Raw genomic sequence first — 26,680 nt, 5'->3', positions numbered from 1 at the left:
GCTAGTTGTCGCCATCCAGCGCTAGTTGTCGCGTTTTGACTATCGCAAAAGAACCTATATTTCTTTCTTATCATCATTATATTTCTGTATAATTATAATTATATTTCTGTCTAATTACCATTACATCTCTGTCTAATTATAATTATATTTCTGTCTAATTACAATTATATTTCTGTCTTATCATCATTATATTTGAACTGTATAATTATAATCATATTTCTGTATAATTATAATCATATTTCTGTCTAATTATCAGTATATTTCGGTATAATTATCAGTATATTTCGGTATAATTATCATTATATTTCTGTCTAATTATCAGTATATTTCTGTCTAATTATCAGTATATTTCTGCCTCATTATCAGCATATTATGTCTGTCTAACTGTCAAACTGTATATATCACAAGACGTACATTCCTCACATCGCACTGCTTAATTATGAAGTTGTCTCCTAATCACTTGCCGCTTGATAAACGTCAAAGAATACAGCGTATCTAGGCCTAACTAAGGTTAACAAACACTTCTTACAATTTGCTCTTATATACTGTAAACTACGAGGTAATGGCCGCATTTCGCAACTTTTGGTACGACGTTTTTTATACACCGTGCTTTCTTGGAATAACTTACATAGTTTCACGTGGATCGCCTGCATTGTCTGGTAATGCAAATCAAGAAAAGATGTTGACCTAGGGTGGTAGCAGTGCCAAGGTAGCGGCTTCTAATGAATTAATTGGCAAAGCTATGAATAAAACAATGTACTGAGACTCGTGCCACCTCCGAGATCCGAAAGTCGAAACTAAGTAAGCTATTCCAAGAATCCGCTCGCGCTGTGGATTCATGTACTCTTGTTCGACACGTCGTACTGTAGTTAGACCACTAAATTTCGCCAGAAATCACCCCTGTGAAACTTGGATACGTGTCCAGGTAGTGAACCCTAGTTCAATATGTTCCCTCCATTATCTTCCTGTCATCCAATGTTCTCTGGTCGAACTTAGTTACGTGTCGAACTAAGTTACGTGTCGGACTAGGGTACGTGTCGAACTAGGGTACGTGTCGAACTAGGGTACGTGTCGAACTAGGGTACGTGTCGAACTAGGGTACGTGTCGAACTAGGGTACGTGTCGAACTAGGGTACGTGTCGAACTAGGGTACGTGTCGGACTAGGGTACGTGTCGAACTAGGGTACGTGTCGAACTAGGGTACGTGTCGAACTAGGGCACGTGTCGAACTAGGGTACGTGTCGAACTAGGGTACGTGTCGAACTAGGGTACGTGTCGAACTAGGGTACGTGTCGAACTAGGGTACGTGTCGAACTAGGGTACGTGTCGAACTAGGGTACGTGTCGAACTAGGGTACGTGTCGAACTAGGGTACGTGTCGAACTAGGGTACGTGTCGAACTAGGGTACGTGTCGAACTAGGGTACGTGTCGAACTAGGGTACGTGTCGAACTAGGGTACGTGTCGAACTAGGGTACGTGTCGAACTAGGGTACGTGTCGAACTAGGGTACGTGTCGAACTAGGGTACGTGTCGAACTAGGGTACGTGTCGAACTAGGGTACGTGTCGAACTAGGGTACGTGTCGAACTAGGGTACGTGTCGGACTGGGGCACGTGTCGAACTAGGGTACGTGTCGGACTGAGGCACGTGTACACAGTACATGATCAGTATAGCCAGACTGGTCACTGGTATGCAGCATGAAGCAGGTGACATCTGACAGATACATTCTTTAAACAGCACGTTGTGATGAAGCCTTGTGTTTACTAATCTCTAAGACTTTAGACTGTATGTGAGTGCTATTAGCTTACACAGTGTTATTATAATATAGTGCTATTACTCTATTACAGGCCGATAGACTATAAGCTCAAATGTTAAATATTGCAGTTATAATTTGTTAGCTTTAGCATTCATTTTTTGTGCTTGTATTCACACACACAAATTTTTCGTGGTACACACCAGATGACTCTGAATGGCTATTACATTGTACCATACATACCATATTGTTCCATATTGTACCATATTGTACCATATTGTACCATATTGTACCATAACACCATTGTAGTGTGATATTATTATACCCCTCACCTGTTCTCAATTTGTTTGTCCAACTGCTGCTTGAGCATCTCATTCTGCCGCTCACTCTGGGTCTCCTCCAACTTGAGCTGATGAAGTTGAGTCTGTCTCTCCCGTATCTGTCCGTCCAGCTCGGTCAGCGCTGCTTCCCGCTCCCTTTGGCGTGTTTCTAAACCCGAGATCTCCTGCTCCTTCCGCTGAAACAACAAGATATAATGGTGTGAATGAGAGAGTGAGATGGTCTTCTCAGAACATCGTGTTCTGGGAACCCGGGAGAGATTACATTTATTAGGTCATGGCATCATTATTATGACGTATACAAATTTTATGATGCAAACATGTCTTAATCGGCCGTATTGATAAATTGGCTTCGTTGTAACTTTATCCTTTGAACTCTGTCTCTCTTATTCGATAGGCAGTTGTTAAGATCAGAAATTAGATTACTTTGGGGTGTAGAGAGAATACCTTAGCTATTCATAGAAATGATTCAGAACTGAAATTGTAATTTATAAATAGATCGTTTGGGAGTTAGTGTTGATGCTAGGATGTTCCGTGCTCGTTTGCTAGGTTACAGAATTCAATTTCTCTTGAATATTTCTTTGAACTCTCAATTCCACGTGAGGTAACATGTACAACTTGATTTTTTAATTTCTAGAAATATTCTAATTTTAGGAATGCCTGATCTGTGGTCGCAATAGACCTAGTACGCGACCACAAATCATAGATTGCTAGCACAATGCCACGTTATTATTAGTAATTCCAATCGCTATTTCCTGGAACTCTGCCAGTCACATAGAAATAACGTAATCGCAACTCGTGATAGCAGCTCAAACGGAATAACTTGGCAATGATTCCCGCTTCTCATTCGTTCAAATGTTCTTCTTTGTTAATTGGGTGATTAGATAGACCACTACCAGTTCTGACGAATTTGGCATTGCTCTATTTAGGACGGGTATTAAGTTTCATGGATATTTCGGTACATGGATCCCCTTGACCTTGGCTCTTATCACTAGTTCATACAAATTGCTACATTGAGTACTTTCTCGCTTTACAACTAACGCTTTTGAGTTTTCTGGTATTTGCTTGAACCCTTCAGTCTAAAATTTTCCGTTCAACGTGTCCTTGTTCGGTGACAAACCATTCCTAATAGATTTTACTACATTAGACAATGCCTTTGTCAGCTATGTGATCAGAAGGTGCGATTATACAATGATAGAATGTAGTAGAATGGTAATCGCACTATATACTATATAGTGACAACACTATATAGTGACAAGCACTTTATAATGACAGCTGATATTTGTCACTATATAGCGTGCAAAACGCACTATATAGTGACAGCACCATATAGTGACAGGTTAATCTTATATCGACTTTTCTTTACTTTTCACTCCACTCTACTTTACTTTAATTCTACTTTACTCCACTTTACTAATTCTTTAAATTATGATTCCGTGTACTGTCAGGAGTTGGTTAATCAAGACACTTATTTTACTTCGGTGATCCAAGTACGTACACGTTGGAAGGTGTTCCGAATACAAAGTGCATGATCTTATAGTCACTATTCAGATTATAGTCTCCTCGGATTTCCCAGTCTTTAGTCTTATTTCTGAGAAACTAGTACGGTAAAGTTGATTGATTGTACCGGAAATTTAAGAATCCAGATCAATCTGCCTGGAATACCAGGTTGATGTATGTGACTTCAGCTAATTGGAAAGAAAGCGGTAATATCGCTTATTTCCTGGAATTTACAGAATGTCACTATAAAGTGCTTGTCACTATATAGTGTTTTCACTATATAGTGGGAGAATCTAGTAGAATAATTTCAAATACAGCAAACTTAATTCAGAATATTATAATGGTTTTATCGATAGCTTATAAAGAGATATGTAGCAGTCAGCCGCTAAAGGTAGTTAATATCCTTGTGTTAGTTTGCTATGTAGCAGTCAGCCGCTAAAGGTAGTTAACTTCTTTGTGTTAGCAGTCAGCCGCTAAAGGTAGTTAATATCCTTGTGTTAGTTTATGTAGCAGTCAGCCGCTAAAGGTAGTTAACTTCCTTGTGTTAGCCGCTAAAGGTAGTTAACTTCCTTGTGTTAGTTTCGCTAAAGGTAGTTAACTTCCTTGTGTTAGCCGCTAAAGGTAGTTAACTTCCTTGTGTTAGTTTCGCTAAAGGTAGTTAACTTCCTTGTGTTAGTTTAGCCGCTAAAGGTAGTTAATATCCTTGTGTTAGTTTAGCCGCTAAAGGTAGTTAATATCCTTGTGTTAGTTTAGAGTTAAGAGATATGTAGCAGCCAGCCGCTAAAGGTAGTTAATATCCTTGTGTTAGTTTGCTAATAATATCACACGGATACAGACATAATATCATGATCTCAATTCATTTTATTTCATGTTGAACGATAAAATAAATAAAAGCAATGTGAACCGTGGTTGTTGTAATGCTCGTCTCTTCGAACACTTGTTTCTTCTGCCTCATTTCTTCTTCAAAGGCTCTTCGTTCATGTTTGAGGTTTAGTTGAGTTTGTGCAGCCTGAAATACAAACTATTTAAGGGATTGAATTATGTTAATTTTGGTATTACAGTCATTAGGTAAGAGTGGACAATTTTAAGTTGAACGACTAGATTCGATTTTCAAGAACGAAACATAGATTTATCCCACTAGAAGTTGACTGTTTTAAAAAACTTTAAACGGTGCTGTACGCAAAAATCTTACAAATAATGTTTCCGTGAAATAAGGCGAATATAAATGGACGAAATATTCAGACCAAAGACTGACTTACATTGATAAAGAATATAAGCCATTAACTTTGACCAGTTTAAACAAATCGGAATGCTTTGTTTGAAATACAAGAAGACAACAGCCACTTGTAAAAATCATTTTTTTGTTAGTTTCTAAGCCATGAACAAGTCACATGATACAGAAAAAATGCCATTTTAAATGTTCTTTATCAATCACTGGATCCACCTTCTCATACTAAAATACTTTCAGTGTAGTTCATTATTCGTTAGAACTTGCAACGTCACACGCTACTTCTTTATTCTATTGCGAAAATCTTTCCGCGGAAGATATTTCTTTAAGAAAAACTTTCTTTAGAAGCACGTTTTACACAATTATGACTACAGTCTCCACGTTTAAAGTGTTGATACATTCTTAAGGCCCATACAAAAACTATATTATTAAGGCCCATACACCAAAACAGATGGTTGCAAGATGGTCATTGAACTTCATGTGTAGTCATTTGGGCTGGACAGATTTGGTGTATGGGCCTTTAATACATTTCTGATACAGTGTTGCTACATTCTTTTGTTTCATAATACAGTTTGTATAATTCTTTACTGTAATTTCTTTTTTACAAAGCAAACGCACAGAATAAAAACTCTGAAGCAATCATTCGGCCATCCACGTATAGTTAGGGCAAGAGTTGATTTTTCTGTGAACAAATTCGTAACAAAGGTTTGTCTACTGGAATGTGTTGTCCATAGTCCCAGGAACCACCAAAAAAAAACCGTCCAGCTGAAACTTTTGGGCAAAAATTTTTATAGTCATTTTTCTCCAGGAACCCATACGCCCCACCCCTAATATTGGTTATTCGGCTCCCGAAGGTCTTGAGATCTCCATAGGGGGTGCAAAATGACCGCAATGGCCACATTATGGCAGGCGAATGATAGTTTCAGAACGATTGGAGCTTTATTTTTCGAAATAAATGGAATTTTTCGAAATTTTTCTCAATTTTATTGAAATTTCGAAAAAAATACACCAAATTATTTTTAACGCTTATTTCAAATCTTACTCGGGAAATAACTTCAATTAACAAATATCAAGGTTAACTAACAAACAACAGATTATTGACCAACCCCCAGACAGCTATTCGACGGCACATGCTACTCTGGTTGAATGTCTTAAGTTATCCTACAGTGAGCCGATGATAATCACATTCGATTTGCCAATGTGTGGATTAAGGCCACCCGAATAGTACTGGAAACTGGGATGCCTATTGTGGTCAGGGTTGGGGGCTTCCACACTCTCACGAGTTTTCTTGGCTGCATAGGCTATATAATGGCAGACTCGGGTTTAGAGGAGCTCATCAAACTCGTGTATCCTGGAGACGTCAAGCATATATCGGATGGAGGATCTTACTATAAAGCGTTGAGAGCCCACTTTCTGATCGACGCCGCTCTTTTTTATTTGTTGTTTCATTATAGAGGAAGAAGTTTACGACGAGGAACTAGTAGACTTGAAAGGTTACATCAACAAATGTGTGAACGAAAATATAGGTGTTAACTTTAAGACTAAATTTATTCAGGATCTATCAGAGAAAATAACTCTGCTTCCTGCTTCTAAAGGGGGGGGGGGGGGGGGGGGGGGGGGATCATGTTTTTTGTCCGTTTTTGTCCGTTTGGCAGCCATATTTTCAAAACGGACAAAAAATAAAGCGGAAAAAAACGGACAAAAACGGACAAAAAATAACAAAAATTGAAATAACATTTAGATGCTTCCTCCTCCTGGGTCCTCCTCCTCCTCTTCATCCTCCTCCTCTTCCTCCTCAGTCCTCAGTCCTTCTCCTCAGTCCTCCTCCTCATCCTTCTCGTCAGTCCTCCTCCTCCTCAGTCCTCCCCCAGTCCCCCTCCTCCTCCTATTCAGTCCTCCTCCTCCTCCTCCTCAGTTCTCCTCCTTCTCATTCCTCCTTCTGAGTCCTCCTCATTCCTCCTTCTGAGTCCTCCTCCTCCTCTTTCTCCTGAGTCCTCCTCCTGGGTCCTCTTTCTCCTCCTCCTCCTCAGTCCTCCTCCTCCTCCCTCTCAGTCATCCTCCTCAGTCATCCTCCTCAGCCATCCTCCTCAGCGATCCTCCTCAGCGATCCTCCTCAGTACTCCTCAGTCCTCCTCCTTCTCAGTCCTCCTCAGTCCTCCTCCTCAGTCATCCTCCTCCTCCTCCTGAGTCCTCCTCCTGGGACCTCCTCCTCTTAGGTCCACCTCCTCTTCATCCTCCTCCTCTTCCTCCTCAGTCCTCAGTCCTCCTCCTCAGCTCAGTCCTCCTCCTCATCCTTTTCCTCAGTCCTCCTCCTCCTCAGTCCTGCCCAGTCCCCCTCCTCCTCCTATTCACTCCTCCTCCTCCTCCTCCTCCTCCTCCTCCTCCTCAGTCCTCCTCCTTCTCAGTCCTCCTCCTCCTCCTCAGTCCTCCTCCTCCTCAGTCATCCTCCTCAGTCCTCCTCCTCCTCATCCTGGGTCCTCCTCCTGGGTCCTCCTCCTCCTGGGTCTTCCTGATCCTCATCAGTCCTCTTCCTCCTCCCCTCCTCAGTCCTTCTTTCACTCCTCCTCGTCCTCAACAGTCCTCCTTCTCCCCAGTCCTCCTCCTCCTCCTCCTGGGGCCTTTTCCTGGGTCCTCCTCCTGGGTCCTCATCCTCCTGGGTCCTCCTCCTCCTGCTTCTCCTCCTCAGTCCTTCTCCTCCTCAGTCCTTCTCCTCTTCCTCCTCCTCCTCAGTCTTCCTCATATTCCTCAGTCCTCCCCCAGTCACCCTCCTCCTCAGTCCTCCCCCAGTCACCCTCCTCCTCATCCTCATCCTCCTCATCAGTCCTCCTCCGCCTTCTCAGTCCTCCTCTTCAGTCCTCCTCCTCCTCCTTTTCCTGGTTCCTCCTCCTCAGTCCGCATTCTCCTCCTCAGTCCTTCTCAGTCCTTCTCCCAGTCACCCTCTTCCTCATCCTCCTCATCAGTCCTCCTTCTCCTTAGTCCTCCTCCTCAGTCCTCCTCCTCCTCCTCCTGGGTTCTCCTCCTGGATCCCTCTTCTCCTCCTCAGTCCTTCTCCTCCTCCTCAGTTATCCTCCTCATATGAACCTTATATGTTGTAACTGTTCTGTCGATGTGGAACAGGCCTGTTTGACTTTCAGATGTTCATGTAGGAAATATGGCTTCAATTGTTTGCCAGCTTGTGGACGATGCCATGGTATGAACTGCACAAACATTAGACATGATGAACCTGAAGAACAAGCGAATTTTGATTAATATTAACTGTGTATTAATAATTGTCATGGTACTTACTGAGAATACACATTTTAGATTAACTGTATTTGTTATTTGTAGATAAGTTTTTAAATAGATTTGAAATAAGCGTTAAAAATAATTTGGTGTTTTTTTTTCGAAATTTCAATAAAATTGAGAAAAAATTCGAAAAATTCCATTTATTTCGAAAAATAAAGCTCCAATCGTTCTGAAACTATCATTCGCCTGCCATAATGTGGCCATTGCGGTCATTTTGCACCCCCTATGGAGATCTCAAGACCTTCGGGAGCCGAATAACCAATATTAGGGGTGGGGCGTATGGGTTCCTGGAGAAAAATGACTATAAAAATTTTTGCCCAAAAGTTTCAGCTGGACGGTTTTTTTTTGGTGGTTCCTGGGACTATGGACAACACATTCCTGTAGACAAACCTTTGTTACGAATTTGTTCACAGATTGACCCATAAACAGCAATTCTTGCCCTAACTAGTACATTATTTCACTACGACAAAATCTGCGGTGGATAATAAGATTTAGTAGTTCTACATACCTCATGTATCATCTGCTCCCGCTGCAGGTTCAGGTCTGATATAGTTTTTCTCAGCTCCTCACTTTCTTGCCTCAACGTTTCTACTGCTCTTTTTTCTGTTGCTTTGTTCTCCGCCATGGACCTGTGGAGCGAAAGATTTGTTTAAGAAACTAGCAGTGATTTTTTGAGCCATACATATGCAAGAAAGCCATATAAAATATATATAATATGCAAGCCATATAAAGTTAAATAATGCAAGAAAGTTGAAATTCGTTTAGATCAACAAAACTATTTTCTTGACCGCTCCCCTGAACAGAGACACAAGCAGATAGATTTGGTCAATAATCTAAAAGTCTAAAGAGTCGCAAAACCAAAATGGTGCCATTTGTTGTGTTGATAAAATTGTTGTATGAGTTAACTTGCGTTCTTAGTGCTTAGACAGTCACCATATTAATTGAGTTTTGTCAACATCTGAATATACGGTAGTCCAGTTAGTGTATAAGTATCTTAGTTTCTTTTGTTTTGTATACATGACCAGTTAGTCTTCACATGCATTAGTGCTAAGCTTTTGCCAATTTTTAAGATACCATGCATATATCGATAAGTGGACATGCCATTGTGTAGTGCCTTTTTATTATCTTTTCTTATTAGGTAGACTTTCAAATATCTTAACCATTAATATTATTATTGTACATTACATTTCTTTCTCGTAAATATTGTCTCATCCTTCAGTCCCAATCAATCAACCGTGGAACATTCACTGAATAAACGGGCGAATCATCGATGATAAATAATAAATCTTGGTTTCAATCTTTCATTTTAAATGTTTCTGCTGACGTTACATTTAAAGATTTCAGTCGTTTCCGCTTTTAGATAACAGCTCTAACTTGCTATTTAAGATAACACGTCAGCGCAGCAACATCATCATCTTATTTCTGGTTTTAAAATAGATCCACATCTGATCATTGACGACTATTAGAAATAGTCGTCAGTGCAGTATTTAGCTATTTAGGTATTTTAGACGTTAGTATTACTTCACTGCTACTGTGTTATTATATAACTAGAAAACATATACTACATAATCCTGACGTGACTGGGACACAGAATAGACGAGTCACGAAATGAACATGTGTTTTGAGTAGCATAGCATTAGTAATAGACTATTGCTAATAGTCGTCTAAATCTACCGTGAAAGTAAGAGTAGGAACCACGCCTTTCTGAAAAATTACGACATTGTTGCAGATTTATAGAATTTTCCGAGATTCTGGAAACTCAGTACGGTTGGAGCGTTATTACCTATGTCACCATTTTTGGTTTCTTGATTGTTGTAAATCTTCTCTTTATCTCCTCATGATGTTTTGCGTTTAAATTAGTTTACACATCCAACAAGAATTTTCGCCGCGGTTAAATAAAACCACGCACGATCAATTTTCCCTACGATGTACTTGTATCTTGTACCATTAATTCTTTCGAGTGAAAAGTGTGACTGGAAAAAATAATAAATGAGTGGGATTCGCGCATGGTAAAAATTGACGATTTATTTGACCGATGTAGCGCCGCGCGCATCAACAATAAATGAATCCAGAAAATTGCGGAAAATAACTTTGCGAAGGAGGAACTTCACTGTAATTAATTAACACATGGCTAGGGTCGCGCGCAGCATAACAGACGCTTCCAATACACATAATTATAGGGGAGTGGTCTATATTACGAAGGAGCAGACTTTTGTCGACACCGTAGGACTGTCGGGCCACCTCATATATCCAAACCCGATTACTTATTCCCTACGATCTTTTTGCCTTCGGCAAGAGTAGGGAAAAAAATTCTAAATGGTTTTCTTGCTTGCTGAATCTGAGGTTAACTTGTTCAATGCTCCACAGTTCCGCTTTCCAGATTCTTTTTAAATGACAAGGAAAGTTTTCTGTAAGAATTTGGCATTTGTTACATTTTTAGACGTGCTCCATTGGTATATTCCGATATTTGTTTATTATATAACATACTATAATTTATAACTTGGGTCGTTTATAACTACAAATAGTGTAATTATAAGATCCGACAACATCTGATGTCTGGAATGAGGCGGCCAATATCATCACTTCCATGCTAAAGGATTAGTAAACAGGCTCAGACGTGAAGTACAGAGAAGTCTGAAATTTAATTTCACGCGTATTTATAATGACAGCACCGAGTTGAGATGTTTTACAGCGAGTGTAGATGTTGAGTACCGAATTTAGATGTTTTTAGCAGCGGCCCATTTCAAAAGTTTTTAATGAATCGAGCGAATCTACTACTGAACTACTAATCTACATACATTTTAGTTCCTCCAACTTAGTTACCATAGTTACACTACTAGTTATCATAGTTACAACTGTGAGTCTGCAAAGATTACTTAAACGCATATTCCAGAAACTTCTCATATCATTCCAGAAAATAGCTCTGGAACTTTCCAGAAGTTTCCATCAAATCATTCAATACTGGCCAGTGATTTCATATCATATCTTTTCATAAAAGCCTACAGCACTACAGCAGCTGTACAATTTGCGAATATCTTATTTTCGTGTTGTGCACTTTCGTTGTCAAATGTCAGGGTGACGTATTTTAGAGTTTCGAGATGAACACTTTTGAAGTTTTGATTTTATTAACACAAAAGATGATACTTGTGGAGTTTTCAGTTGATGTTAGTTGATGTAAATTGGTTTTGTAAATTGGTTTTGTTACATTAGCTTGACATCAGCTTTGTATAATTTTAGTTTTGGGTCTGCATTAATCCATTGATTGTTTATCAATTTAAAACTCACAATTTGCACTCTAGAGTACTTGACGTTCACAATTAAATAGCTTATTGTATGCTCAGAATAATTGGTTGATGCTTGCTATTTGATAGATTGTACCGATATATCCGCTCTGAACTTTCGCCTATTACTTTTACGAGTATTAACTCCTAAAATGAGTTCCTAATCCAAGAGAGAGTATTGACTGGAACTCAATTTAATGAGATGTACTACCTCGTACATAATATCATTATGATAATGAAGTGATTGTACTATGCTGATGTATACAATACATCCTATGTGACCCACTCCCATAACGAACTCATTGCTATTAACTTTATGTAGTGATGTTCATTTTCAAAGTTACAAAGTTACAACTGGTTTGTTTTCGATGAATATTTAATTGCAATATTCATATCATTATTATATTTAGAGAGGATAATTGAGACACTTTTGTCTGATTTCGATCAGTTATAACTTAACAAGGACACGTCATTTCATTGTTATTCATTCACGTAAGATCCAGTATGCTGTACAGGACAAATAAGGATACGAAGATATGATTGCACCGTACCACAATCTCAAAACAATTCCAAGAATTCGTATTACTACTCAACAGTGCACTATTGCAGACTATATAATATACTATATAATACCGGCATTCCAATATTTACCCTCCACTAAATAAAGTCACTTAATAACGTCACTAAATTACGTTACTTTTGCTTAATATGATATGATGACCTCAAAGAGGAAGTCGTCACCCCCCTAATATAGCACGGTCACAAACTTAATACAACAAAATGGATAATTCTGAAAAATGACGTACTTCAAACGGCCTGTTATCGAGCCTTGTGACGTCATGGAACGTCACGTATATAAAGTACATCATAAAATAAAGGTGTCATATAACAATCTTCATTTCCTTGATGGCCCACTTCTCGACCACACCAGCTGAGCAGTTCCTGCTCTCATTCTAATGTATTAGCTCTTTGTTTGACCTGCCTTCTCTGAACATGCATAACTAATTGGCACACACCCATCATCCTTAACTGGATACTGCTTGTAGTGTTATAAGAATATTATGCAGCATATTATTCAGAGTTATAAATCTAATGATGTTGGCCAGGATGTGTAACGCGATACGCTATTTCTTAATATAGCCCTGTCCCTTTCCTCCAACCCCCTCATACGGCAAATTTTTAAATCATTATTAAGTGACAAACTTCCAAGTTTTATTTTTGTAATACCTGAGCTTTTTGTTACGAGTTAAACACGGTTACATTACGTTTACTTTTACATTCGCGTTCATTGTGCTAGGTGTATAGGCAGTACATGATACCGCCGCGCCTAGTGCAGCTTAATGTAATTAGTTTGCTGCGTGCAGCGCAATATTCTTTCCGTACTTTTGTTTCTGTCTTGCAAGTGGGGGGTAGTTTAGAGTTAGGGGAAAGCAAAACTAACATATTTTAGCTGTTATCATATGATTTATCATGTAGACTGTGCGGGCGAATCCAAAAGTGTTCTACTTTTGGTAATGTGATCAGCCGTTATATATAACAGAGAGCAGCTGGATGTAGTTTATTTCCTATCTTGCATTATACGTTGCGTTTCTCTTTGAGTTACTTTGTTAACATTATGCGTTTCTTAGCCAATAAATCTGACCTGAGTTCAGCGCATTATTGCCCTGTTAAAGGCCAGAAGAGACCAAGAAGTAAAGAACTGCCACAAGCTAAAGACGGAATCGAGCTTCATCACTGGAACCTGTTGTCCGCTTTTAGCACCACCGAACTTGAAAATATTCTCGCTAATTTGAAAGAAATGTATTTGAATTGTCCGTGTTGGGCACCAAGCAGCAATGCCAGGTAGTTACTAGTTACTAGTTACTAGTACAGCTTCTTTAAGTTTATTTGCAGTATTTTAAATGTACACATCTGCTTCTCTGGGATTGTCTTCATTTGCTACTTTGAACGTGCACGAGTAGTTGAACTGATTTTATTTGAATTTACTCAAATTAGATCATAACTTATGGACTATCCAACTAATTTATATTTAATGAACGCAGTTTTTTTATTGATGATTTTAATTGATTAAGTTAATTAAACTCCGATTCTTTTTCAGGTGTTGTAAACGAGAGAACGAGGACGCCATGGCCACAGATCTAAAACCCCTCATTTCCAACACACCACCCGCCAGCCCTCCCAACCGCAAACGACGCAAAACCCCAACTGGCTCCCCTAAAACCGTGTCTGTGTCCTACGAAAAACAAAGGCCGAGCAGAATAACCTTAAAAAAACCCTCGATACTCAGATGTAGTGGGGACCCCACAACCCAACTCTCACCCGGAGTACGTGACCGCAATATCCACCAGTGGCTCCAAACTAACCCTGACCCCCTCACCCTCTCACATCCTGATCCACACTTGAACAATCAGAAGAGAAGTGAAATCATCACAGTTCCTGAGTCCGAGCTGAAGAAGTTTGTCATGATCCAGGTGTTTGAGCGAGATACGCTGCTAAAGAACGAGCTGATACCGCTGAGCGAGGTTGATAATACGGAGATATGTATCAGTTACAGCAGACACGAGAGTGACCACCCGGAAACTACTGAATTTAGGTGAGCTCTCACACTTTTTACTGATTTGTGTTCACCTTCATAGGAACGGTAGTTTATTATAGATAACTTACGCAGAGCTTATTATTTTCACATTGCTTATTACAAATGTAATTATACTTGATGACCTATTGATTACGTATTGATGACGTACTTGATGAAGTGGCTAATTCTGAATCGTTTCAGGGCCTTCCAGATAACGTCCCCCGAATCAACCAATTTTGTTGAATTTAAGAGGCAGTTTGGAAAAGGAATAAGATTGTTCTGTCGACGTGGCGAGGTACGTAACACATTTCCCTTTCCTGGTTTAATTTTCTATTCTTTTTTTCCTTCTTTTTTTTCCTTTTTTTCATATGCGACCTGCCAAAAACAAGGCAATTTTAACTTTTGGAAATTAGATTTATTCAAATGCAAATTAGAAGTTGTTCATACCGCTATTTTTGTCAGTCAAAAGCAAATATGTCTCTAAATTTCGACTTTCGGCTAAATTGTTCACCATTTCAGACGGTTCAACTCAAAAAAAGCACTCAACTAATGACATTCTACGGTACCAAAGCTACATCAGACTGGCAGGAGATAAAACATCAGAACAGATGGGAAAACGTTTTCGATTTCCAAATGTTAAAACCACATCGAAAAGACTTTGATTTTGAAACATACAACAAAACGACAGCGTGCGTAGACAATGCAGTGAGAGTGACTGTAGGGTGTCAGCCTGATGGGAAACATATTTATGAAACTGAGTTTCATATCAAAATTAGTTTTATTGTTCATTGAATAACATGGGGAGGAATTTAGTTGGAAAGGTTATTTTGATGGCCCAGATTTTATGAATAAGATTAAGCTTGAGATAGCAAATCAAGAATAGGCGATTTGAACTTTGAAGTTTTGCGCTGTGAATTTATATTTGCAGCTAAATCTCAATCCTTTATTTGGGAAACAAAATACTGTTTGATTAATATTTGAAATTTGATTGCCCAATTTTATATTATATGATAACATGATTAAAATTTTAATTTTAAAGACGATACTGATCATGGTCATAGATAATCATTGATAGATTAGGTCAGATTACAGATAACTTATAGATATGGCTAAGGAACTTGCAATGAGCTCTGTAATGCTCTGATGAAACATTTATATTCTGAACCCATATATACATGTAAGATAGGTTGATTGTGTTTAGGTTAAATTTTTGAACTTTTAAAACAGTGACACCTTGTAAATAAATAACCTATATTGTAATTTAAATTATCTAATCCATTTTGAAAGATTCGTATATTTTCTCGACCCTGAACAACAGTCCAGATGTTTTATTTCTTTAAGTGCGATATTTTCGTGCAATTCTAAACATGTCCGAGAATAAATGCAGTAATAACTCGTAAAATTTAAAATTTAAATTTTAGAGCAATGCATGAATGCATGATAAATTGAGGGTCTAAAATTAGATCTTGAATCGTGTGATCTACCTCAACATTTAAACAGAGGTCGTATGAACAGTGTAAGTTAAATATCATATATTATCGCTGCATAAAGGCTGATGTTATACCATTCAGCAACCATAACAACCAGTATGCAGAGTACTGAGTAAACAGGTTCATATTCCCGCGTTATATGGCACTCGGTGACTAACATTAAACATAGTAACATAATATTACCATAGTATGATTAATTTCACTGATAGAGACTGTAACACCCAGTCATTGATCATGACTACATAAATATTTCCGTACGTGATCCCATTCGAGACTTTATATAGTTATATGTGGCCCCTCTGTAGTCTGTATGTAAATATGTATGTGGCCCCTCGGCCTTTATCTTTATAAATAGGACCTCCGTAATCGGTAATTTGCTTTAGGAGCAGCTTTCTGTAAGAAGGGTAACATTTAGAAGAAATTTCCAGAACATGAACATAATGAGTCAATATGACGATCTGGACTAATGTATATTCGGTATTCGATTAGATTCTGCTCGACCGAATTCCGTTCATACTGAATACCGATCTTCGAACCCAAGCTATCGCTATAGGTACTTCTCAGACTCAGCTATTCTGTCGTTCATCTTACCTCTCAGACTCAGCTATTCTGTCGTTTATCTTACCTCTCAGACTCAGCTACTCTGTCGTTTATCTTACCTCTCAGACTCAGCTATTCTGTCGTTTATCTTACCTCTCAGACTCAGCTATTCTGTCGTTTATCTTACTTCTCAGACTCAGCTATTCTGTCGTTTATCTTACCTCTCAGACTCAGCTATTCTGTCGGTTATCTTACCTCTCAGACTCAGCTATTCTGTCGTTTATATTACTTCTCAGATTCAGCTATTCTGTCGTTTATCTTACCTCTCAGACTCAGCTACTCTGTCGTTTATCTTACCTCTCAGATTCAGCTATTCTGTCGTTTATCTTACCTCTCAGACTCAGCTATTCTGTCGTTTATCTCCAATAGCTCGTGATACCGGGCTCGTTTATCTTGTTCTATCTCCGACAATTGAGTCTTGTACTGAGCCAGAACCTAGAAATTGGGTGATGTAAGTAAGTGTGAGTAAATAGTTGTAAACACTGAAAACTGAATATAGTATATAACTATATAATGCAGTACTTCCACGAACCCTTTAAAATATAGAGGAAAGGCTTCTGTCGCCAGATCGTTTTTCAAAACCTCGATTTGTGAATTTGTTCGGAAGTTGGGGCCGGATTGCACGACTAGGTATACTAATGATAATGAATTATCTCAATTTAGCGAAGAATAATTTTCCTGCTGAACATTTTAAATATTTAAACGAAAACGGTTCCTACTTCATTGAGATGGTTGCGCTCCGCGCGCATGCGTTCCATATCAATAGACAGTGTAGTATGATCACTGCGCAACTTCTCCAAGCTCCCTTTCTCCATCTTCACGTTCATTGTCTCGGCTAACTCTAACTTTACTTTCCGCAGTTCTTTCTCCTGAAACGCAATAATAACTGAACAATTATTTGCTTAGATCACATTCTGTACTATTTATGTCACGATCCACGTTTTTTTGCTGTGAAATAGTGTAGTTAAGCCGGTTACTAATATTATGAAGATTTAACAACTTGATGGATATATAATAACGTTTGTTCTTTTGTTGGTAACAAGGGCTGTGATTGAGGAGTTCACTGTTCAGTAACAACAATCTAATGTGTTCGTGTACACTGTACTACTACTAGAACTCTGATAAGAGGAGAACTATAAGAGTTTCAAGTTAACCAGCTACACTTGTGCACCACTGCTAAAATAAGTAGGACTGTCTGTCTGACCAGCTCACGCCTCACAGCTGCACTGCTGCACCACTGCTAGAATAAGTAGGACTGTCTGTCTGACCAGCTCACGCCTCACAACTGCACTGCTGCATCACTGCTAGAATAAGTAGGACTGTCTGTCTGACCAGCTCACGCCTCACAGCTGCACTGCTGCACCACTGCTACAATAAGTAGGACTGTCTGTCTGACCAGCTCACGCCTCACAGCTGCACTGCTGCATCACTGCTAGAATAAGTAGGACTGTCTGTCTGACCAGCTCACGCCTCACAGCTGCACTGCTGCACCACTGCTACAAAAAGTAGGACTGTCTGTCTGACCAGCTCACGCCTCACAGCTGCACTGCTGCACCACTGCTAAAATAAGTAGGACTGTCTGTCTGACCAGCTCACGCCTCACAGCTGCACTGCTGCATTACCGCTACAATAAGTAGGACTGTCTGTCTGACCAGCTCACGCCTCACAGCTGCACTGCTGCACCACTGCTACAATAAGTAGGACTGTCTGTCTGACCAGCTCACGCCTCACAACTGCACTGCTGCATTACTGCTACAATAAGTAGGACTGTCTGTCTGACCAGCTCACGCCTCACAGCTGCACTGCTGCACCACTGCTACAATAAGTAGGACTGTCTGTCTGACCAGCTCACGCCTCACAGCTGCACTGCTGCACCACTGCTACAATAAGTAGGACTGTCTGTCTGACCAGCTCACGCCTCACAGCTGCACTGCTGCACCACTGCTACAATAAGTAGGACTGTCTGTCTGAACAGCTGCACTGCTGCACCACTGCTACAATAAGTAAGACTGTCTGTCTGACCAGCTCACGCCTCACAACTGCACTGCTGCACCACTGCTACAAAAAGTAGGACTGTCTGTCTGACCAGCTCACGCCTCACAACTGCACTGCTGCATTACTGCTACAATAAGTAGGACTGTCTGTCTGACCAGCTCACGCCTCACAGCTGCACTGCTGCATCACTGCTAGAATAAGTAGGACTGTCTGTCTGACCAGCTCACGCCTCACAGCTGCACTGCTGCACCACTGCTACAATAAGTAAGACTGTCTGTCTGACCAGCTCACGCCTCACAGCTGCACTGCTGCACCACTGCTACAATAAGTAGGACTGTCTGTCTAACCAGCTCACGCCTCACAGCTGCACTGCTGCACCACTGCTACAATAAGTAAGACTGTCTGTCTGACCAGCTCACGCCTCACAGCTGCACTGCTGCACCACTGCTACAATAAGTAGGACTGTCTGTCTGACCAGCTCACGCCTCACAGCTGCACTGCTGCACCACTGCTAAAATAAGTAGGACTGTCTGTCTGACCAGCTCACGCCTCACAGCTGCACTGCTGCACCACTGCTAGAATAAGTAGGACTGTCTGTCTGACCAGCTCACGCCTCACAGCTGCACTGCTGCACCACTGCTAGAATAAGTAGGACTGTCTGTCTGACCAGCTCACGCCTCACAGCTGCACTGCTGCACCACTGCTAGAATAAGTAGGACTGTCTGTCTGACCAGCTCACACCTCACAGCTGCACTGTTGCATTACTGCTACAATAAGTAGGACTGTCTGTCTGACCAGCTCACGCCTCACAGCTGCACTGCTGCACCACTGCTAGAATAAGTAGGACTGTCTGTCTGACCAGCTCACGCCTCACAGCTGCACTGCTGCACCACTGCTAAAATAAGTAGGACTGTCTGTCTGACCAGCTCACGCCTCACAGCTGCACTGCTGCACCACTGCTAAAATAAGTAGGACTGTCTGTCTGACCAGCTCACGCCTCACAGCTGCACTGCTGCACCACTGCTAGAATAAGTAGGACTGTCTGTCTGACCAGCTCACGCCTCACAGCTGCACTGCTGCACCACTGCTACAATAAGTAGGACTGTCTGTCTGACCAGCTCACGCCTCACAGCTGCACTGCTGCACCACTGCTACAATAAGTAGGACTGTCTGTCTGACCAGCTCACGCCTCACAGCTGCACTGCTGCACCACTGCTACAATAAGTAGGACTGTCTGTCTGACCAGCTCACGCCTCACAGCTGCACTGCTGCACCACTGCTACAATAAGTAGGACTGTCTGTCTGACCAGCTCACGCCTCACAGCTGCACTGCTGCACCACTGCTACAATAAGTAAGACTGTCTGTCTGACCAGCTCACGCCTCACAGCTGCACTGCTGCACCACTGCTAGAATAAGTAGGACTGTCTGTCTGACCAGCTCACGCCTCACAGCTGCACTGCTGCACCACTGCTACAATAAGTAGGACTGTCTGTCTGACCAGCTCACGCCTCACAGCTGCACTGCTGCACCACTGCTACAATAAGTAGGACTGTCTGTCTGACCAGCTCACGCCTCACAGCTGCACTGCTGCACCACTGCTACAATAAGTAGGACTGTCTGTCTGACCAGCTCACGCCTCACAGCTGCACTGCTGCACCACTGCTACAATAAGTAGGACTGTCTGTCTGACCAGCTCACGCCTCACAGCTGCACTGCTGCACCACTGCTAGAATAAGTAGGACTGTCTGTCTGACCAGCTCACGCCTCACAACTGCACTGCTGCACCACTGCTAGAATAAGTAGGACTGTCTGTCTGACCAGCTCACGCCTCACAGCTGCACTGCTGCACCACTGCTACAATAAGTAGGACTGTCTGTCTGAACAGCTGCACTGCTGTACCACTGCTACAATAAGTAGGACTGTCTGTCTGACCAGCTCACGCCTCACAGCTGCACTGCTGCACCACTGCTAGAATAAGTAGGACTGTCTGTCTGACCAGCTCACGCCTCACAGCTGCACTGCTGCACCACTGCTTGAATAAGTAGGACTGTCTGTCTGACCAGCTCACGCCTCACAGCTGCACTGCTGCACCACTGCTACAATAAGTAGGACTGTCTGTCTGACCAGCTCACGCCACACAGCTGCACTGCTGCACCACTGCTACAATAAGTAGGACTGTCTGTCTGACCAGCTCACGCCTCACAGCTGCACTGCTGCACCACTGCTACAATAAGTAGGACTGTCTGTCTGACCAGCTCACGCCTCACAGCTGCACTGCTGCACCACTGCTACAATAAGTAAGACTGTCTGTCTGACCAGCTCACGCCTCACAACTGCACTGCTGCACCACTGCTAGAATAAGTAGGACTGTCTGTCTGACCAGCTCACGCCTCACAGCTGCACTGCTGCACCACTGCTACAATAAGTAGGACTGTCTGTCTGAACAGCTGCACTGCTGTACCACTGCTACAATAAGTAGGACTGTCTGTCTGACCAGCTCACGCCTCAGAGCTGCACTGCTGCACCACTGCTACAATAAGTAGGACTGTCTGTCTGACCAGCTCACGCCTCACAACTGCACTGCTGCACCACTGCTACAATAAGTAGGACTGTCTGTCTGACCAGCTCACGCCTCACAGCTGCACTGCTGCACCACTGCTAGAATAAGTAGGACTGTCTGTCTGACCAGCTCACGCCTCACAACTGCACTGCTGCACCACTGCTAGAATAAGTAAGACTGTCTGTCTGACCAGCTCACGCCTCACAGCTGCACTGCTGCACCACTGCTACAATAAGTAGGACTGTCTGTCTGACCAGCTCACGCCTCACAACTGCACTGCTGCACCACTGCTAGAATAAGTAGGACTGTCTGTCTGACCAGCTCACGCCTCACAGCTGCACTGCTGCACCACTGCTACAATAAGTAGGACTGTCTGTCTGAACAGCTGCACTGCTGTACCACTGCTACAATAAGTAGGACTGTCTGTCTGACCAGCTCACGCCTCACAGCTGCACTGCTGCACCACTGCTACAATAAGTAGGACTGTCTGTCTGACCAGCTCACGCCTCACAACTGCACTGCTGCACCACTGCTACAATAAGTAGGACTGTCTGTCTGACCAGCTCACGCATCACAGCTGCACTGCTGCATCACTGCTACAATAAGTAGGACTGTCTGTCTGACCAGCTCACGCCTCACAACTGCACTGCTGCACCACTGCTACAATAAGTAGGACTGTCTGTCTGACCAGCTCACGCCTCACAGCTGCACTGCTGCACCACTGCTAGAATAAGTAGGACTGTCTGTCTGACCAGCTCACGCCTCACAGCTGCACTGCTGCACCACTGCTACAATAAGTAGGACTGTCTGTCTGACCAGCTCACGCCTCACAGCTGCACTGCTGCACCACTGCTACAATAAGTAGGACTGTCTGTCTGACCAGCCCACGCCTCACAACTGCACTGCTGCACCACTGCTAGAATAAGTAGGACTGTCTGTCTGACCAGCTCACGCCTCACAGCTGCACTGCTGCACCACTGCTACAATAAGTAGGACTGTCTGTCTGAACAGCTGCACTGCTGTACCACTGCTACAATAAGTAGGACTGTCTGTCTGACCAGCTCACGCCTCACAGCTGCACTGCTGCACCACTGCTACAATAAGTAGGACTGTCTGTCTGACCAGCTCACGCCTCACAACTGCACTGCTGCACCACTGCTACAATAAGTAGGACTGTCTGTCTGACCAGCTCACGCCTCACAGCTGCACTGCTGCACCACTGCTAGAATAAGTAGGACTGTCTGTCTGACCAGCTCACGCCTCACAACTGCACTGCTGCACCACTGCTAGAATAAGTAGACTGTCTGTCTGACCAGCTCACGCCTCACAGCTGCACTGCTGCACCACTGCTACAATAAGTAGGACTGTCTGTCTGACCAGCTCACGCCTCACAACTGCACTGCTGCACCACTGCTAGAATAAGTAGGACTGTCTGTCTGACCAGCTCACGCCTCACAGCTGCACTGCTGCACCACTGCTACAATAAGTAGGACTGTCTGTCTGAACAGCTGCACTGCTGTACCACTGCTACAATAAGTAGGACTGTCTGTCTGACCAGCTCACGCCTCACAGCTGCACTGCTGCACCACTGCTACAATAAGTAGGACTGTCTGTCTGACCAGCTCACGCCTCACAACTGCACTGCTGCACCACTGCTACAATAAGTAGGACTGTCTGTCTGACCAGCTCACGCATCACAGCTGCACTGCTGCATCACTGCTACAATAAGTAGGACTGTCTGTCTGACCAGCTCACGCCTCACAACTGCACTGCTGCACCACTGCTACAATAAGTAGGACTGTCTGTCTGACCAGCTCACGCCTCACAGCTGCACTGCTGCACCACTGCTAGAATAAGTAGGACTGTCTGTCTGACCAGCTCACGCCTCACAGCTGCACTGCTGCACCACTGCTACAATAAGTAGGACTGTCTGTCTGACCAGCTCACGCCTCAAAGCTGCACTGCTGCACCACTGCTAGAATAAGTAGGACTGTCTGTCTGACCAGCTCACGCCTCACAGCTGCACTGCTGCACCACTGCTAGAATAAGTAGGACTGTCTGTCTGACCAGCTCACGCCTCACAGCTGCACTGCTGCACCACTGCTACAATAAGTAGGACTGTCTGTCTGACCAGCTCACGCCTCACAGCTGCACTGCTGCACCACTGCTACAATAAGTAGGACTGTCTGTCTGACCAGCTCACGCCTCACAGCTGCACTGCTGCACCACTGCTACAATAAGTAGGACTGTCTGTCTGACCAGCCCACGCCTCACAACTGCACTGCTGCACCACTGCTAGAATAAGTAGGACTGTCTGTCTGACCAGCTCACGCCTCACAGCTGCACTGCTGCACCACTGCTACAATAAGTAGGACTGTCTGTCTGACCAGCTCACGCCTCACAGCTGCACTGCTGCACCACTGCTAAAATAAGTAGGACTGTCTGTCTGACCAGCTCACGCCTCACAGCTGCACTGCTGCATCACTGCTAGAATAAGTAGGACAGTCTGTCTGACCAGCTCACGCCTCACAACTGCACTGCTGCACCACTGCTAGAATAAGTAGGACTGTCTGTCTGACCAGCTCACGCCTCACAGCTGCACTGCTGCACCACTGCTACAATAAGTAGGACTGTCTGTCTGACCAGCTCACGCCTCACAGCTGCACTGCTGCACCACTGCTAGAATAAGTAGGACTGTCTGTCTGACCAGCTCACGCCTCACAGCTGCACTGCTGCACCACTGCTAGAATAAGTAGGACTGTCTGTCTGACCAGCTCACGCCTCACAGCTGCACTGCTGCACCACTGCTACAATAAGTAGGACTGTCTGTCTGACCAGCTCACGCCTCACAGCTGCACTGCTGCACCACTGCTACAATAAGTAGGACTGTCTGTCTGACCAGCTCACGCCTCACAGCTGCACTGCTGCACCACTGCTACAATAAGTAGGACTGTCTGTCTGACCAGCTCACGCCTCACAGCTGCACTGCTGTACCACTGCTACAATAAGTAGGACTGTCTGTCTGACCAGCTCACGCCTCACAGCTGCACTGCTGCACCACTGCTACAATAAGTAGGACTGTCTGTCTGACCAGCTCACGCCTCACAGCTGCACTGCTGCATCAATGCTACAATAAGTAGGACTGTCTGTCTGACCAGCTCACGCCTCACAGCTGCACTGCTGCATCACTGCTACAATAAGTAGGACTGTCTGTCTGACCAGCTCACGCCTCACAGCTGCACTGCTGCACCACTGCTAGAATAAGTAGGACTGTCTGTCTGACCAGCTCACGCCTCACAACTGCACTGCTGCACCACTGCTAGAATAAGTAAGACTGTCTGTCTGACCAGCTCACGCCTCACAGCTGCACTGCTGCACCACTGCTAGAATAAGTAGGACTGTCTGTCTGACCAGCTCACGCCTCACAGCTGCACTGCTGCACCACTGCTAGAATAAGTAGGACTGTCTGTCTGACCAGCTCACGCCTCACAGCTGCACTGCTGCACCACTGCTAGAATAAGTAAGACTGTCTGTCTGACCAGCTCACGCCTCACAGCTGCACTGCTGCATTACTGCTACAATAAGTAGGACTGTCTGTCTGACCAGCTCACGCCTCACAGCTGCACTGCTGCATTACTGCTACAATAAGTAAGACTGTCTGTCTGACCAGCTCACGCCTCACAGCTGCACTGCTGCATCACTGCTTGAATAAGTAGGACTGTCTGTCTGACCAGCTCACGCCTCACAGCTGCACTGCTGCACCACTGCTTGAATAAGTAGGACTGTCTGTCTGACCAGCTCACGCCTCACAGCTGCACTGCTGCACCACTGCTACAATAAGTAGGACTGTCTGTCTGACCAGCTGCAATATAATTGTCCACTTTCTGGTAGAAACTCTGCAAACGAGCAGTCAAGCACACGATTGGGGGCAGTAATTACGTAATTTAGGGGCTGTTGATGCGTATTTAGGGTAGTTGCTGCATGGTTGGGCATGAGCATGTGCTAGCTAGCAACGGAAATCTATTGTCAGTGCCAGCTAATGATCAGTTCAGAGTTCATGATGGCTATAGAGGACAGCTAGTCATAGTTAGTAAGTCAGTACAGCTAACTATAGAGGACAGCTAGTCATAGTTAGTAAGTCAGTACAGCTAACTATAGAGGACAGCTAGTGGTAACTGGTCATAGTTAGTAAGTCAGTACAGCTAACTATAGAGGACAGCTAGTGGTAGCTAGTGATAGTTAATAAGTCAGTACAGCTAACTAAAGAGGACAGCTAGTGGTAGCTAGTGATAGTTAGTAAGTCAGTACAGCTAGTAGTACAGTACAGCTAACTATAGAGGACAGCTAGTGGTAGCTAGTGATAGTTAATAAGTCAGTACAGCTAACTATAGAGGACAGCTAATGGTAGCTAGTCATAGTTAGTAAGTTAGTACAGCTAACTATAGAGGACAGCTAGTGGTAGCTAGTCATAGTTAGTAAGTCAGTACAACTAACTATAGAGGACAGCTAGTGGTAGCTAGTCATAGTTAGTAAGTCAGTACAGCTAACTATAGAGGACAGCTAGTGGTAACTGGTCATAGTTAGTAAGTCAGTACAGCTAACTATAGAGGACAGCTAGTGGTAACTGGTTATAGTTAGTAAGTCAGTACAGCTAACTATAGAGGACAGCTAGTGGTAGCTAGTCATAGTTAGTAAGTCAGTACAGCTAACCATAGAGGACAGCTAGTGGTAGCTAGTCATAGTTAGTAAGTCAGTACAGCTAACTGTAGAGGACAGCTAGTGGTAGCTAGTCATAGTTAGTAAGTCAGTACAGCTAACTGTAGAGGACAGCTAGTGGTAGCTAGTCATAGTTAGTAAGTCAGTACAGCTAACTGTAGAGGACAGCTAGTGGTAGCTAGTCATAGTTAGTAAGTCAGTACAGCTAACTGTAGAGGACAGCTAGTGGTAGCTAGTCATAGTTAGTAAGTCAGTACAGCTAACTGTAGAGGACAGCTAGTGGTAGCTAGTCATAGTTAGTAAGTCAGTACAGCTAACTGTAGAGGACAGCTAGTGGTAGCTAGTCATAGTTAGTAAGTTAGTACAGCTAACTGTAGAGGACAGTCCGGCAGTTTTCATTTTCAAGAGCTGAAATTCAAAAGTGAAGCTAAAAGTGAAATGTTTTCACCATTATACTATTTTTAGGCATATGCTATGCATATTATAGAACAAATGTATATAATATTCTGTAATCGTTTAGGGTTGGTGTGTTTCTTAATAACCAGACTTGAGACCTTTTTATATTATGTTAACATAATATAGTATTAAAGTCACTAATCATGTTGAAATCACGATGTTGTCGGACCCAGCTCAATAGAACATAAAAGGTGGAGCTCTCTGTTTATTTCATGGGACATGTTCCCAATTGCCAAAGAGCCCATTATTACTTTATTATAACGAAGAGTTTATTGCGACATCCATCAGTCAGGGACGTGAGGTAAGCATGAAATATCAATTAGTTTACATTATCTTCACCGTGCACGCGTCACATCACGAATACTCCAGATTCAATGGTGGCCTGTGGTTACTGGTTCTGTGCATTATTGTAAAATCTAAGGTTTGTGACTCAATGTTAAATGTAGTTAATAAATTATGTTAAAGAATGTTAAAGAATGTTAAAGAATGTTAAATGTAGTTAATAAATTATGTTAAAGAATGTTAAAAAATTTGTTTGGTATTTCCGATCAGGTAAATGATTGCCATTAATTGATAAAATCAAGTTAAATTCCTTGTTCTCAGTAGGTATGCGTTAGAACGTCTCATGCTCAACAAATAAAGATATATTTATAAAATTATATATTTCTAATTTATCAAATTAGTAATTAATTAATTAATTAAAACCAACCAACTTACCAGATCAATATCACGATCGTTTCTTTTGCAGTTTGTACAATGTAAGCAATTAGCGTTATGCTGTATTTCTGGCTCTCTTACTCTGAGGAAATATTTCTCGGTAATAGTAATTTTATTTTAAATCATGCTTCAATGGATAGTACTAAGAAATTAGCATATTCGCCATTAACGATATCATAAAGTATA

At 42.6% G+C, this 26,680-nt stretch overlaps 3 protein-coding genes across 3 annotated transcripts in view; 2 read left to right on the top strand and 1 right to left on the bottom strand.

Annotated features, from left to right (window-relative positions):
• The window catches only part of LOC134820093 (interaptin-like), a 72,551-nt gene that overhangs the window by 40,870 nt on the left and 5,001 nt on the right, over positions 1-26,680 (bottom strand). Inside the window, exons 6-11 of the mRNA XM_063830314.1 lie at positions 26,495-26,576; positions 16,769-16,918; positions 16,381-16,484; positions 8,612-8,732; positions 4,495-4,599; positions 2,085-2,269 (exon numbers count right to left, since the gene is read on the bottom strand). Coding sequence (XP_063686384.1) covers positions 2,085-2,269; positions 4,495-4,599; positions 8,612-8,732; positions 16,381-16,484; positions 16,769-16,918; positions 26,495-26,576 — 747 coding nt within the window. The remainder of the gene's footprint in view (positions 1-2,084; positions 2,270-4,494; positions 4,600-8,611; positions 8,733-16,380; positions 16,485-16,768; positions 16,919-26,494; positions 26,577-26,680) is intronic.
• Positions 8,186-26,680, top strand: part of LOC134820062 (uncharacterized) — a 71,996-nt gene continuing 53,501 nt past the window's right edge. The window contains exon 1 of the mRNA XM_063830282.1: positions 8,186-8,191. The gene's annotated coding sequence lies outside the window, so the exon portion shown is untranslated. The remainder of the gene's footprint in view (positions 8,192-26,680) is intronic.
• Positions 12,318-15,276, top strand: LOC134820063 (uncharacterized). The gene is made up of 4 exons (XM_063830285.1): positions 12,318-13,226; positions 13,483-13,977; positions 14,161-14,254; positions 14,479-15,276. The coding sequence occupies exons 1-4, from the start codon at positions 13,000-13,002 to the stop codon at positions 14,749-14,751; spliced, it is 1,089 nt and encodes a 362-aa protein (XP_063686355.1). The 5' UTR covers positions 12,318-12,999; the 3' UTR covers positions 14,752-15,276.

Source organism: Bolinopsis microptera, chromosome 8 (assembly GCF_026151205.1).
Source record: "Bolinopsis microptera isolate Bmic1 chromosome 8, MBARI_Bmic_1.0, whole genome shotgun sequence".
Lineage (NCBI taxonomy): Eukaryota > Metazoa > Ctenophora > Tentaculata > Lobata > Bolinopsidae > Bolinopsis > Bolinopsis microptera.
This window is presented reverse-complemented; position numbering and strand designations above follow the sequence as displayed.

What these genes read in the sequence shown, in the direction of transcription:
- LOC134820063 (XM_063830285.1), top strand. Translation starts at nt 13,000, where the DNA reads ATGCGTTTCTTAGCCAATAAATCTGACCTGAGTTCAGCGCATTATTGC. An exon ending in GCACCAAGCAGCAATGCCAG is followed by an intron (nt 13,227 to 13,482) that starts GTAGTTACTAGT and finishes ATTCTTTTTCAG; the next exon opens with GTGTTGTAAACGAGAGAACG. An exon ending in CCGGAAACTACTGAATTTAG is followed by an intron (nt 13,978 to 14,160) that starts GTGAGCTCTCAC and finishes GAATCGTTTCAG; the next exon opens with GGCCTTCCAGATAACGTCCC.